Consider the following 15,291-nt stretch of genomic DNA (forward strand, 5'->3'; position numbering starts at 1 on the left):
ACAATAGTATCAAATTGTGAAGTGTGACATCAGCGGTAACAGAACACATTCGTTGGTTCTTCAATCCCAAGTTTTCCTTCATTTTAAACTGATGTACTTTGTGCAAAAGTTAAAGGTCTCGTTCAGTGCTTAGGCCTGAAACATACTCTACTCAAGAGTACAAATGCCGACACAAATGCAAGTACGTGGTAACATTATACATAATGTGCGTTCTTGCGTTACTGTCAGTGTAACAAATTTCAGTACTCAAAGGGGCGATAATTACCTTTAAATGTCTGTGCCATTAAACTGGACATTTTTAGGCAGCTAGCCATAAAGGAACTAGCCAGCTAGCTAACTAACTTCAAACAGTTTCTCTGCCATGCCAATAGTTGACCTGAGAGCGATAACTGTCGTCTCTATGGTCAGTTTACAGAAATGACTGCTATAGCACCCCTTGTGGCAACTTGTGGTACTTGTGTTACATTTTGACACACATCGGAATGTAAAGACTTGCGAAATCAAGCTTGCGTAGTTTAAAGCATTTGCGTTCTCATACTTATGTAAAATATGTTTTCGAGTGCTAAGGTCCTTTAAAACATTTTTTCTGCATATGGGTTGACGAACTATGAGAAATTAACAGAAGATATGAAAAGGGCCAATTATCAAATATCGCACATCAAAGTTCTTGCATTTGTTTCTTCAAGAGTCACGGAATAGGAAACAATTGAGTTCAGACTGAAGCCATAATAGCAATAAAGGTTGAAAAAAGGTGTAACAAACTAAATACACAGATTCAACCACCAACTAAACAATGAAACCCTTTTGGTGAGGACAGTTCCCTTGGAAAAAAGACTAAGTACCACATGGGAACACATTTGTCTTCATTTTTGTTCTTTTTTTGCACATTTTTTTCACTTTCAGTTCTTCCATTACTAGGGAAGTGGACATTAAAATCAAAGCACATTTTGTCTAAAGAAAATAATTTTTTTGCACTTAACAACATTCAAATAAAACATGGCACAGGACGTTGTTTTTTTCCCGATATTTTTTTATAGTTTCATAGTCTTTGTTTCACATATCAAATTCATCTTTTATTATTTTTTATGTTAAAATGTAAAACTTTTTACGCTTCTTTTCACACGTTTTTTTTTTTACAAAAATGCAGTTGTATTTATATATCTATACACATTTATATCTATATCTATCTATATCTATATCTATATCTATATATATATATATATATATATATATATATATATATATATATATATATATATATACATATATTTAATTTTCATTTGTTGTAGTTCCTGTAAATTGTGCAAATTCAGCAGTAACACAAGTGGCAGGAGACTGGAGTGAGCGAGTTCTTCAAATCAACCCAAAGAGCAAAAAGTAGGAAAAACTATCCTGAAATTAAGCGCTAAATAAAATGCCGTTCATGAAATATTCACCACTTTTATCCTTCATTGGCTTTAAGGTCTTCTGGCTCATAATACAAAACATCCTTATTGAGTAAAAGCACGTACAACCGTGTCTCAATGCACACTGAAATGATAAGAATTAAAAAAAAAAAAAAGAAAAACTAAACGTCAGTCACAAGTCCTATTTTTTTGGACGTCACGTCCGGGGAGACATTCTGATGCATGTTGAGTTCAAAGGAAGTGATGAAAGAGGATGTCCACCCTGGGCTGAGGGGTCTCCAGTGTACTGCTTCTGTCCTTGCAGTCTGTCAGCTTAGTGTTGTGTGTGCATGTGTATATAGGAGGGGCTTGGGGCTTGAGAAGGGGAGGGATCCTCAGCTCGTCAGAGCCATAGTATCGATAACCTGTTCCAGTTTACTGCGGAGTCTCTGTCGCCGGGACAACTCATCCTTCTGTAGTGTGGACAGAATCTGAAGAGGAAATGACATTAGATTAGACCAATAAGTCTAAACTACTGACTTTAAAATACAATGGGAGAAAAGTCTATTAGAAGCCAAATGTACAGTCACTTTTGATAGATTTAAGGGCTGTTCAGAACAAACGTGTTCATGCCTGTAAAAAAGCTAGACACAGTGCAACAAATAGAATAGAAGAGAGGTGTTTGGAGAAGCTTTTATCAGAGTTGACATTGACAGAATTGACAGAAAAACTATTGAAAAACAGAAGCAACCAAAACAGGTTCAGTGTGAACAGCCCCTTACACTGTTAAATAAGACTGAAACATCTCATTGTAGGGTCCATCGTAGGGTCCATTCAAGTATAGTCAGCCTGTAGCAACATCGGGCTAATTCATCCATGTCATGTCGGAATAATTGTTTCTTCAAAATGAGCACACTATAATGTCAAAATTCTGAAATGTATTTGAGGCCAGACATTTGGATTTAGTTTTTTTTTTAAATGTTGACTGTAGAATTTAGTTTGTATGCATTTTTGGATTGTAGATGAGGAATATAAATAAATGTTTACATCAGGTTTTCAAGATCCATAATTCTCCATGGCAGAACGAGAATGATAAAATACATAGCTAAAGCACTAATTACACACCTAATTGCTCATTTTGTTGAACATCCATTTTATTTCAACTAAAATCACTTGAACGCTCATCACATTGTAATAACGAATTTTAAAGTGTGCAAGTAGGAACTTCCCAGGAGGACTTAAAAGCAGCATAAGTGCCTCAAAAGAACATTACCTACTTGTGGGATTCGAACCAACAACATTTTGGTTACCAGCCCAGATGGGAAACCAATAGGCTAAAACACACTTCCTCTCTGGTCTGTTTGCTAAGGGAAGTGCACTTGTGCCAATCACACCGCTCGCAACTTGTTTTCCAACCAGAAATACATGCAAAAACACATCTGCACGTATATCTGCGAGGTCGAACTGAAGACTCCATGTGTAAATCTAAATGAAATGTGAAAGAAAAGAATCCCTGACACCCTCAGCGCTTGATAATGGGCTGCTAATTTCCCTCCTGTTTTCATGCAGGTTCAGTGAGGGTGTTCATATGGACACACGTGCCTCTGGATAATAAAGACTAATGAACATAAATGGTGGTTTAAAACAAAACCAGCTGCAGTGTATTAATGTCAAACAGTGAGAGAGACAATTCAAAGTGAGCCGAGACGTTTGATGAGTCGTGTTAGACTAAACTCTCCCGAAGGTCAAGAAATGAAATAATTTCAAAGAAACAGAGCTAGAGTAGGTGCTAACAACAAACACATTTTTATATCTGCCAAATGGGTGAAGAAACACACTTGTAAATGTAGGAACAATTAAGCAGAACTTCTGTCTAGTTCTTTTCTTTTCACTAAAATAAAGACACGCTCGCACACACACACACATATTCGTTCATTTCTGTCTGAGCTTGAAAAAAATTGTCTCTTTTGGCGGCTCATTATCTCTCCATTTATCCAGCCTGGCTGGAATGAGTCACTGCTTTTGACACATGATCTCGTGTGTGCGCTGTAAGCTGGCGTAAGGTGTGAAGGGCTGCATGGATAATACCTTATCTGAGTGGACGTTTTTTAAAGATTTTGCCATTTTAACAGCCTAATCTGGCCTGCTTTGCTTAAATTCTGATGTACTGTACTAGTCAGCGAAGTAATAATATTCTTTGTATCTTTTATCCTGTCTTCATCTTTTCCATCATGATGATTCTTCAAGGTCTCTTTTCATCTTCTTTCATCTCCTCTTTTTGAAAGTAAATACATACTCAACTGCATACACATTTCTATGATGCAATGAGCTTGAACTTGATCATACATTTCTAGTGTAACGAGTGAACAAGAAGCATGATCAACTGTGATTTTATTACACAACACTATTTGTCTCTTGTTTATTAAAAAAAAAGAAAGAAGAAGCAAAAATCTGGTTACAGTGAGGCTCTTATAATGTTAAGGTAAGTGAATGGGGCCAGTCTATATATGTTCAAATACATATTGTTTCAAAAGTACAGCCACAAGACCTAAACATAGGTGGTAACATAATTTGAGTGTTATAAAATCGCTTGTTGACCATATCTGTTTAAAGTAAGTTCCAATATTAAGGGTTCAATTTCCGTAATCACACAAAGTGCAGCGCTACGTGCAAAGACGTGTGCTCTGTCTTGTCCAATTTTCGTGAGAACGCATATTCTAAGTGCAATCTTCGTGCCAGTGCAGAGAGTGTGGATGGAAGTGTTTGCGCTATCTGTGGGTGTATGCGCACAAACTGTGGGTGTATTGTATTTTAATGAAGTGGCGCAAAGCGCAGTTTGCTATTATCTTGAGAAATAGGTCATTGCGCAAAGGCATTTCAATACCACATCTGTTTTCAGCACAAAGTCTAAATTCAGTTCCTGCATTTGCAGTTTGGAGATTCCACCAGCAGGTGGTAATTAAGTCCAAACCTGAAAATATAGCGTAACATCAAATTATGTCCATGACGATCACTGTTGTAGCCGTTTTATGAAATAAAAATGTATGAGAATATGTTAAACTATCTAAAGGTCAGGTCTTATTAAGCCCTGAAAGGGCGAAGACCCCTATTGTAATCTTTAGTGTTCTTATTATTCTTTTGCATGAAACTTTTCGTGGTGCTTTTGTGATAGTTTGGCTCTGTTTCAGAAAGAAAATGTTATATTATATATTATATGCCTGTTTGAGTTGCTGTTTGTGTGAATGAAAACCGCATCTGCACCTAATAAGTAGACGTGGCTGTGTGCATGGGAAGATCACGTTTATATGATAGCTGTGCATATACAAGCTGTGAACTGTTATCGTGGTATTTTGGTGAGAATTTGGCAGTTACGTAAAATAATAATTAAATAAATTGTGTGCTTGAAAAGACTCTTTGAGTAGTATGTTTGATGAATAACAAACGCTACTAATGTAAAAAAACATAGCAGCACGCATCAGAGGAAGATTGCGTTTGATGTATAAGAGCTATAACCTTTTTATTGTGGTACTATGGTGACGAGTTGATGTATGTATATAAAATGAACTGATTATGTGGATTAAAAGACTGTATGAGTAAGTGTTTGAGCAAATATAAATAACAGACACTTGACCAATGCAGCCTGTGTCCGAGTGAAAGCCGATTTGAATATGGCAGCTTGTAACGTAACTGGCTGTTGCAGAAACACATATGTGTGACGCTACTCTGTGGGGGCCAGTTATTAACCGTTACATATGTGTGTACGAGTCGAAATAATATTTTGTGGTAATCAACTTTATGCTACAAATGCATTCCATTGAACTCAACTTATAATGAACAAAGAACATTCCTTTAGCACAAATTTGGATTAAAAGAAAAATGTTCTCACCTCATCTTTGTACTTTGTGATGTATGAGTAGATCTCATGTAGGGCGCTCATGCTATTGAACTGGCTCAGGTGGAGTCTAGACTGCTCTGCGAGATACGCGCTCATGTCCTGATCACTGATGACAGGCATGCGAGCAATGTCCGAGTAATACCTGTAGAGTGGCGATAAAGACATGGCCATCAGAGTGATGGTGGAATCCATGATTGCACTCTGATTTAAGATTAATTATGTGACTTTGGAAGGATATGAATATGAACTAAGGGAGCAAGATGGTACACTGTTCATATCTCTCAAACTTTCCTTATAGATTCGCATTTAAAGAAATAAAAGTAGTTACTTGTTTAATCTAAAAGTGCAAAAAAGTTTCCATTTTGCTGAAAATTCCTCAAAATGATCCAGTGAAATCTGGGCCACATACCTTTCAACCCAGTTCTTGTAGTTGGGAATATCTTTAGCGTAGAGAAGCTTATTGGAGGGGGAATCTTTGCCGAGCTTGTGTTCAGATGTGGAACAAGAGTCCATGAAGGTTTGTGCCACCACAGAGAGACAAGCATCCGTGATGCTGTTCTTGTGGATGTCAAAAACAAACTGAGGATTCTTGATCACATTCACCCAGAACCTTAACGGCAAACTAAGAACATGAGGAAAAAAACAAAGGACTGTTGACAATACCACCTCTGAAATACCCCAAAATGACAATTCGGTCATAATTTACTCACCCTTATGTCGTTCCAATCCTGTATGACTTACTTTCTTATGCGGAACACAAAAAGAGTATTTTTATTTCTGATACAGACTCACTTTAAAGCATAAAAAGGACCTGAAAGTATCATAAAATGTGTCATAGTCATATTTTAAAAAGTATCGTAATGGTCCATGCAACGCATATTCCAAGTCTTCTGAAGGCATACGATGCCTGGTAAAAAACAACCCAAAATTTATTTTTCAGTGAGAATCATGATGGGAAGTTTGTTCACAGTAGCTTGCATGTTCATGCAAGAACTTCCATTGATTTAGCCTTTTGTGTCCCTCATAAGAACGTAATATGGGTTTGGAACGACATGAGGGTGAGTAAATAATAACAGAATTTTCAGAAAAAGACAAACAGAAGGAATAACGGTCCTCACCAGTTGCTCTTCCAGGTGTGCCGAACATCTGCATCTGTGATTGAATGTTTGTCTGCCTGTTCGTCCAGGAAGTCAAACATGTACTTGATGGCGAGCGGGAGGGCACTGCCGCGATGTGCCGTGCTGAATATCGTCTCAAACAAATCATCTACGAATTTCTGTAATGTACCCTGTGGTGAGAAGAAGACAAAAATGTCTTGAAATTCTATGTCGGATTCTTCATGAATAAGGCTGACACACTTAAGACCCTCGAGTAGCCAAACTAGAGATATGGGGGGGGGGGGGTATCGGGGGAATGGTGTCCCTGGGATAATATAGAGTGTGTTGATTAGGATGCTGGTGTGTGTGTGTGTGTGTGTGTGTGTGTGTGTATGAGACAGACAGAGTCTGCGAGATTTTCCAGCATCCATTCGGCGCTCTGTCACCACATACCATGAAGCACTCGATCCACAACAAATTACCTGTCTCCTGCTGTTTTTCTGCACTCCAGCATTACATTTATCTATCGTTTTTGTATTATGTATCAAAATTGACCACCCGAGAGGCTTGTAAACATATTCTGATTTAATTTTTTTCCCCTCTCCTAACAATTAGGAGGCAAAGCAATAAGCTACAGAGCAAGAGCGAGAGGGGAAAGGGGGGAGGTGGAGGCAAAAAAGAAACAGGCAGGCAGAAACAACATATGTAGAGATATGAACTGCTTATTTAGAGACAAGTGACTTTACATAGGAAGAATAACATACATGCATTCAATAGAGTAAAACATTTTAAAAGTAAAATGTTTTAGTCTATTTCTATTTGCTATGAGGTCATCTATGTGCTAGTGTACTCTTTTTTTTTTTTTTTTCTCCCAATTTGGAATACCCAATTCCCAATGTGCTCTAAGTCTTCTGGTGGCATAGTGACATGCCTCAATCCAGGTGGCGGATGACGAATCTCAGCTGCCTCCGCGTTTGAGACCGTCAACCCGTGCATCTCATCACGTGGCTTGTTGAGCGTGTTACCGTGGATATATAGCATCTGTGGAGGCTTCACGGCATCCACCGCGGCATCCACGCACAACTCACGCACAACTACCATCCCTAGCAACCGGGCCAATTTGGTTGCTTAGGAGACCTGGCTGGAGTCACTGTGCTAGTGTACTCTTAATAGTTTACCAAATTTACTTCTTTAGATTATCGCATTTAACATGTACAGTTGTTTTTTCCTTCCGGGAAAATGGAACAATAATATTGTTGACTCATCTTACACTCATGGGCGTATCAAAATATTTGTCCAATTAAATGCTCTCTAGAATGAGAATGTCCTTGCTAATACCATCTACTTCTGACTAGCAATAGCAAGTAGTAAATCATGATTCATGGTTGTGATGTAAAATAAAGAATATTCATGATAAAACAACCAGTCCTTCGATAGGTCACCCCAACTGTTTCAACAGGAAATGCGTCAAGACAGGAAAGCAAACTACTACTTAAAAATTGTTGGCAATTGTTTTGGATACATTTACCAATCTCAAAACCTTTAGGTTCAGAGTAAAATGTAGAACAGCAGTATGAAATGTGAGAAAACTTCACGCAGCCCAACCTTGGTTGCCAGCAGTCGTGTCAGGTAGATCTCTGACACCATCTTGCTGCCACGGTCACCTTCGCGCTGGTCTGCATGGTCATGGTTCTTGACAAGGTGCCAGAGTTTAGTACCACTCTCTAGATCAGGAGTGATCATGGGTGTCCTGGACCGCAGACTGTCTGGACTGCTGGCCGTCCTCAACATGCTCTCTGAAAATATAAAAGAATGACTCCATGGTTTATCAATCGATAGAGTTCTGATTGGATAAGGCTTGTTAAAAGCATGGTAAAATAGCTGATTTATGCACACCTGAGACCAGTGTTGATCTCATCATTGAAATGAGTGACAAAAATGTTCATTTGACAAAGGGTTTCCAATGCAAAAAAGACGAGATGAAAAGGACGCATCATGAAAATAACCAAATGTTGACAAACATTAGGGCTGGGCTTCACCTGGAAGCTCACGAAACCATACATATTGCAATACACGTCACGATTCGATATATTGCGAGAGATAACAAACTAAACATAATATTACAACTGAACAGACAATGAAGCAAATTAACTTGAAAAAGTTATGTGCTAGTCAGAATGTGTAACTTGCTTGTAAATACACCGTTTCCATAAAAACATGCTACACGTATAGCAATATCCTAAACTGTCTAAACGTAATGCTATTATTTCAGGAGTTTAGGTTTTTAGAACCAGTTTCTCATGTTGCTAACTCTTACATATTAAGCATATTAATGTTTGAAACATGTTTAAATAATTCTAAGTAGTTTATACATTTTTTACGAATATTTTAATATTTGGTTCAACTTTGGTCTATTGCAGTTTGACATGTTTGTAATATGTTTGTTTCATTTAGCAAATTATCATCAACTTACGTATGTTACTTTTGTGCCATTTTAGTCAGAGTAAAACTAATATGACATGATAAAATACTGACTAAATTTGAAGAACAGATTTGTCAAAAGACAAAAATGATCACTAAAACAAAAAATGAACACCGCCTGTCACTGCACATCAGTTGAACTCTATATTAAAGTGACAAGTTGCCATGTTGCTTGGCAACTGTAAACCAACTTCAGTAAATGCAAGGAATTATATTACTTGGTGGAAATAATTTTTAGTCTGACAATATTTTTAAGAATAAATGTAAATGTTAAGCTGTTCATAGGTTGATTTGAGTTTACTTTTCCCCGAAAAGTAACTATGTGGCTTTGTGGCACTATCAAAACATTGCTCTGTTCATTTGAGCATCCCGATCAGCCCAACATTGACTAAACTAATACCGCGAGTTTGGAGCGGGACTATCTGTTTTCCGACCAATTGTAAGGCGTGGTTGTGTTTGGAAACCTGTTCAAAAACATTAATTATTTATCAGTTCCGCTAGTGCCTCAAAAAATTACACACTTTTAACTCTTTATTAAACATTGGTGTCTTTATCATTGCTGTTACTGTTCATTTATAAAATCTTTAGGCTACATGAGCCTGAGCTTTGCAATTATTTTACCATGGTAAAGGGGATTTTAGGCCCTTTGGATCATATTGTGCTTCAAAACACCTCATAACTAGTACAAGCATTGTAATGCACAGCCTCTCATGGCTTATTTCTGTAATTTCGCCATAGTCTGTGCATTTAGTATGATTTAGAAATCTGAGATAGGCCTGTCACGATAACTAATTTTGTTGGACGATATATCATCCCAGAAATAATTGTGATAAACAATATTATTGTCATTTTAGGACCATTTTATGCCACTGATATAATGATTATATAATAGCACAATAATGCAAGTACACCCTTTCAAAGAGCAATTAACTTTTAATTCTTAAGTACATCCAGACATTGGAATTGGAATGTAAAAAATAAGTTAAAGTCGGGAAGGCCCCTCTCCATCTCCAACTGCAGTTTTTGTTCCCAGCTCTGAAAACTGGATGGGATGGTTATGTTTTAGATGAGCTTTTAGGTTAGTTGTATTGTCAGTTTCGTTGCCACTGTTTTTAAACAATTCCACATACTGGCTCGTTCACATTAATGGGCTCTCCTCTCTTATTTGGCTTACAGCAAAACGTTCCACCACCAGAGCTGTGGAATGCGGCTTTGAAACCAAGTCCATTTTGACTTATTCTTCCAAACTTTCTGGCTGGAATTATGCAGTCGTTGGGAAAAACACCTATTAGCCTCGAGTAACACGTAATCTTCTCCTGTTGCTGTCTGCTCTGTGTGTGTGGAGGAGCTCACTGAGCCCCCGCATCCGACTCCATAGAGAGAAGATGAGAGGACAGAAGCAACGCGACTGTTTAAAATGTTGGTGACATTCATTCTTATGAATGTCACCAACACGCATGTAATCACAATGGGCAATATTGAGGTCAACAAAAATGATCTAGGTCATGTCCATATATATTGTACGATAAGTCGATAATGTAATTATCATGACAGGCCTAATCTCAGACATTATTGGACCCACAGAAGACATGCCTTCATAAATACAACTAAACAGCATACAACAGACATATTGGTGGTCGTAAATCATGTCTGGCGGTCTATTTTATCTGCCGAGCAGTCAACTGCTAAATACCTAGGAGTTAAACATCAAAGTTGGGAGCAGAGAGGACCGAGCTTCTGCTAATGGATGGTTAAGCACAGTAATCTGTCTGAGGATGAGGCATTCTGGGTAAGGATAATTTCCTGTGGATGCCCTAAACTACAATGAATATACTGCATCTAAGGAATCCATCAAAAAGTCCCTCAGGTTTATTTTATCCTTAAGTGGCAAGTGGGAGTGAGAGATAGAGTCCCGCGTCTGGAGTCTAGTTAATCAGTCACAGGCTGGAAGGCCGGCATACTTAAAAAATAGCCAATGTGAGCTTATTTGGCTACTTGCAGCGGTTTTATATTACAACGCATAAAATATCAAGGCTAAGAAAAACATAACAGTAAAAAAAAGCTAATAAATCATAAATAAATTAATAAATACATAAACCAGGGAATATAAGTTTTCAAGTAAAAGAGAAACCACAAGAACGAAAGCCTACAGATTTACATACTCTATGGAAGTATTTTCTAAATGTGTCTGAATTTGTTTCATGATGCAAAGAAAGTGTGCGTTGCAATCTCAGAGTTGCCAAAGGTGACGCTATATTTGACAATACCTTCTTCTACGGTTAGTTTTCACTTTATATATATATAAATATATATATATTATACTGTCAAATACTGTCATAGCGGAGCAACAGTTTGAAGTGAATCATGCTGAGCAAGTTAGTTAAAGTTAGTTGTTGACTGCTTATCGCTAGGTACCTCAATAACAATAAATCCAATTTAATGCTGCAGAAATCTGAAGGTAAGTCTTTTTGGTTGTAAGGAGGTTTTTACAGCCACCGTAACTCAAGGATTCATGTCAAGCATTCACGGCAGGGCTTGAAAGGGGCTGTTCACCCAGAAATAAATACATCAGATAGACATATTTTGCTGTTGTATTGTGTCTCATTGAATTTTCGGCATCTAATACCATGAGAATTGTGTAAAGATCTCAAGGCCCCTACCTTTTATTCCATTCCACTATGCACTGTCTAGATGTTTTTAAACACAAAGCATGTCCTTTGTGAACAGCCCCTTAGTCATCTAGGGTTATTCACATGTCTGTGTGGAAGAATCAAGAAAATCCGGGGCTTGTCTCTTTTCAAACTAACTGAGCCATTTGCTTCAACGTGCGACCGTTTGGAACTTGTGTTTCGATAATGTGCAGCTCAGGATAATAAAGCCAGATGTGAAACATAAAAATATATTTTGAGCAATCTGAACAAAGACTTCCTCTCTTCCTCTTAAGGGCCCTGTAAATGCATTGTTCATTAATAATGGTATGAGTGTTAAACTTCATTACAAAGGCCCAGGGAGATTCGTATTTGTCCACTGTTCTTATCCACATGTCCAGTCCTGAGTTTAGAGAGGAAGTTCCTTGGGGTATTGAAGATATGAATTCACTTCTTTTACCAGGGTGCAATAGGATGTGGAATGAAAAGTTCAAAGGTACTTTCATCTGCGGCTTTGATTCAGACATCAAAAATCTGAAAAAATACCATTGTAAGTTCAAAATCTGCAGCATGAATAGCAAAGAAATAAATAAAAAAGGTGTATATACACTATCTATGTACTCACTTTTGTTGCCAGCGGTTTAGACATGAGTGTACAGCTTGTATAACAGTGTAAATTTGCTGTCCCCTCAAAATAACTCAACACACAGCCATTAATGTCTAAACCACTGGCAACAAAAGTGAGTACACCCCTAAGTGAAAATGTCCAAATTGGGCCCAAAGTGTCAATATTTTGTGTGGCCACTATTATTTTCCTGTACAAGCTGTACACTCACTACTTTTCATTGTAGCAAAGTGTCATTTCTTCAGTGTTGCCACATGAAAAGGTATAATCAAATATTTACAAAAATGTGAGGGGTGTACTCATTTTTGTAATATATATATATATATATATATATATATATATATACACACACACACACAGTATATATATTTTTAACGACCTGATTCAAACCAATATGTCATTTGAAATGTGATTATTTTTTTCTTTTATATACTGTATTTATTTTATATTTCAGTATATTTTAAGTGTTGTGTTCAATTTAGGAAGCAACATGACTCTAATGTCATACACAAAGCACAGCAGTAGCAATAGTATTATTATTAAAATATGAATAATGCACAATAGGTTTTTATTGTTGTAGTTTAACAATTATTTAGATATCACTATGTCAAAAAGCAAGTAAAAAGTAATTATAAACCAGTTCTGCATAAAGGCTATCAGACATTTAAACATTAAAATGAGTGGTACTGTATTAATCATATAAAACCATTTTAATCAATCTCTAATGGCAACTGATGTAGATATACTTTATATTGACCACACTTGAATCTGATCTGATTTCACTTGAACGTGTGGACAGCCAATCCTAAGAGGCCATTCAGACCGAATGCTTTCTTGCACCTAAAAAAGACAAGTCAAAAGTTGTCTCAGGTGTCTAAGAAAATGTGGCAACTATAAACGAGATGCTGAGAAAACAGCAAGACGCAGTAGTCAAAGACGTCCTTCTAGTGCATGTTTACACAGAAAACCAATTGAAAAACAGCGCAAACAGTCACAAAAACGTGTTCAGTGCAAACAGCCCCTAAGGCTTACATATGAAAATCAAACAAAACTGATTTATATGCAGAGATGATCGCAATCGGCAACGTCGCCACTCTGACACACTACGGACAGCTGTAACCGTTTCCATGGCAACGACTGGAATATGACTTGAACTACAATATGGATGTCTGTCCACTATTTGAGCACCCACAGAATTATCAGAGACATGAAGCCTCTCTCAAAGGGATGTATAATGGGCGTCTGCCATGAGAGAGCCATGGCTTGAGTGCATGTAATACTGCTGCAATCACAGATACCCACTCCAGAAGAGGACAGACCACATTAAACAGCTTTTTCTCTCTGATACTCTTTTTCTGTTTTGTTGAGGAACAAAACATCTTCAGTTTTGAGGGATGTTGCTATCATCACCTCTTATTCACACAAACACCATAATTGCTTGGAAAACCAAACACAATCATCACAAAGAATAGCTGAAAGACATGAATTCCACTGGATTTTTGAGAGATGATACTAATGTGAGTGCTCATTTTGAGGGCAAAATAGAGGCCATTGATATCTGGGTACAATATATTAACAGAATCCTTCAGTTTAAAGGGGTAGCCATTTCTGGCAAACTCTGTCATTAGATGAGAGAAGATGTGTAGTGTTCTGAGGATAAAATAAAAGCAGGAAGGGTAGAGACTTACCATATCTGCTGAGGGACTTGGTGAAGGTGGAGGAATTTGAGATGTTGTATGCAGAGTTTTGCTTCGGCACCAGTGCGATGAATGACCCATCTGTTACCTGAGGACAGCAAGTAACACACATTACTCCACTACATTCTCTACAAGATAGATGTGGCACAATGGTCAAAAACATCCATCTAGTGCGTTTACATAGAAAAACTATTAAAAAAACAATGCAGATGTTCAATGTGAATGGCCCCTTGTTTGCAGCTCAGGTGTGTATAGTGACCATACCTGATAATGTGCTAGTGTGTTCAGGCGTTTCCAATCGTTATCAATCTTCGTGGTGACGTCCTCATCCTGCAGAATGATCCGAGCCAGTCGGCCCTGCCTCCACTCTGCAACAGACAAAAAAAGATAAGCACAGTGTTTCACACAAACAACAGGAAAACTGATCACTTGAGGGAAAATGTCCTCTTTTAAAAGGTCCTAATTTCATTTGGAGCACATAACCTTGTGCAGAATTGCATTTTTCTTAGTTGAAAAGACAAACATGGGCATACTAAAGTTGGTCAGAGGTTATCAACATGATGTTAAACATAACAATGCCGTCAACTCAAGATCAGATCATATCAAAGTTGTGTGTATGACTGTTCTGTATTCCTCTAACAAGCAATCCATTCCAATAAACAACCTCCCCGGTCATGTTTGTTTTCTGCAGAGGAGGAAGCCACAGTTTCTTATTTCAAACAGGCTTTGAAAGACAACTGCCAAAGAGCAGAGCAGACAGATGAGATCTCCACACAGCTGATAGCATCACTCAATCTGAGCCAGATGACAATCATGTTGGGAACTGCACTTGGTAATGGGATCTTGCTATGGATGATATGGTTTGGTGTCGGTCTTCCTGGTGCACACAAGGGTGACTTCAGCATCCATTTATATTAAGCTGCTGATAAGGCACACAATGATAGTACCAGCTAAACTCACCTGCTTTGAACACGGAGGCATTTGTTTACAAGAATTGTATTCGTTCATACTTTCATTCATGCATACTCCTGTAGCTTAACTAGTAGATGGTGATAGCAGTACCAACATCAAGGGTATGAAACCCAGAGAACACATAAACTACTAAAATGCAAGCCCCTTTCGATAAAAGCATCTGGAAAATGCACAAATGCAAATTAATTCATGTATCCATTCATCCAAACATAATATATTTTAACCAAATCTGTCAACCTCTAAATCTCAGGAGTTCTCACCCAGGTCCATGTCTCCAGCTTTAGGTCTCTGCGAGTAGGGACTTCCTTTATACACAGCATCCAGAAGCTTCTCTTTCACCTGAGTGATGGTGTCACAGTTCAGGCATTTTACTGTCACCTCCGGGCCGTTCTCGCTCTCTGGGTTTACACAATGTAGAGTCTGCCAGAAGACAAGACAACAATCAGACATAGTAAAGATGATTCAGTCTTAGTTTGAGCAGTCAAAGCATT

General features: G+C 37.8%; 1 protein-coding gene across 1 annotated transcript in view; it reads right to left on the minus strand.

The window, feature by feature from the left end:
- Positions 1-1,341: 1,341 nt before the first annotated feature.
- The window catches only part of LOC127619093 (plexin-A1-like), a 245,080-nt gene continuing 231,130 nt past the window's right edge, over positions 1,342-15,291 (minus strand). The window contains exons 25-32 of the mRNA XM_052091844.1: positions 15,061-15,220; positions 14,093-14,196; positions 13,820-13,916; positions 7,983-8,173; positions 6,399-6,568; positions 5,690-5,902; positions 5,272-5,422; positions 1,342-1,876 (exon numbers count right to left, since the gene is read on the minus strand). Of these exons, the coding sequence (XP_051947804.1) occupies positions 1,781-1,876; positions 5,272-5,422; positions 5,690-5,902; positions 6,399-6,568; positions 7,983-8,173; positions 13,820-13,916; positions 14,093-14,196; positions 15,061-15,220 (1,182 nt within the window). The 3' untranslated portion in view covers positions 1,342-1,780. The remainder of the gene's footprint in view (positions 1,877-5,271; positions 5,423-5,689; positions 5,903-6,398; positions 6,569-7,982; positions 8,174-13,819; positions 13,917-14,092; positions 14,197-15,060; positions 15,221-15,291) is intronic.

This window comes from Xyrauchen texanus, chromosome 25 (genome assembly GCF_025860055.1).
Source record: "Xyrauchen texanus isolate HMW12.3.18 chromosome 25, RBS_HiC_50CHRs, whole genome shotgun sequence".
NCBI classification, from domain to species: domain Eukaryota; kingdom Metazoa; phylum Chordata; class Actinopteri; order Cypriniformes; family Catostomidae; genus Xyrauchen; species Xyrauchen texanus.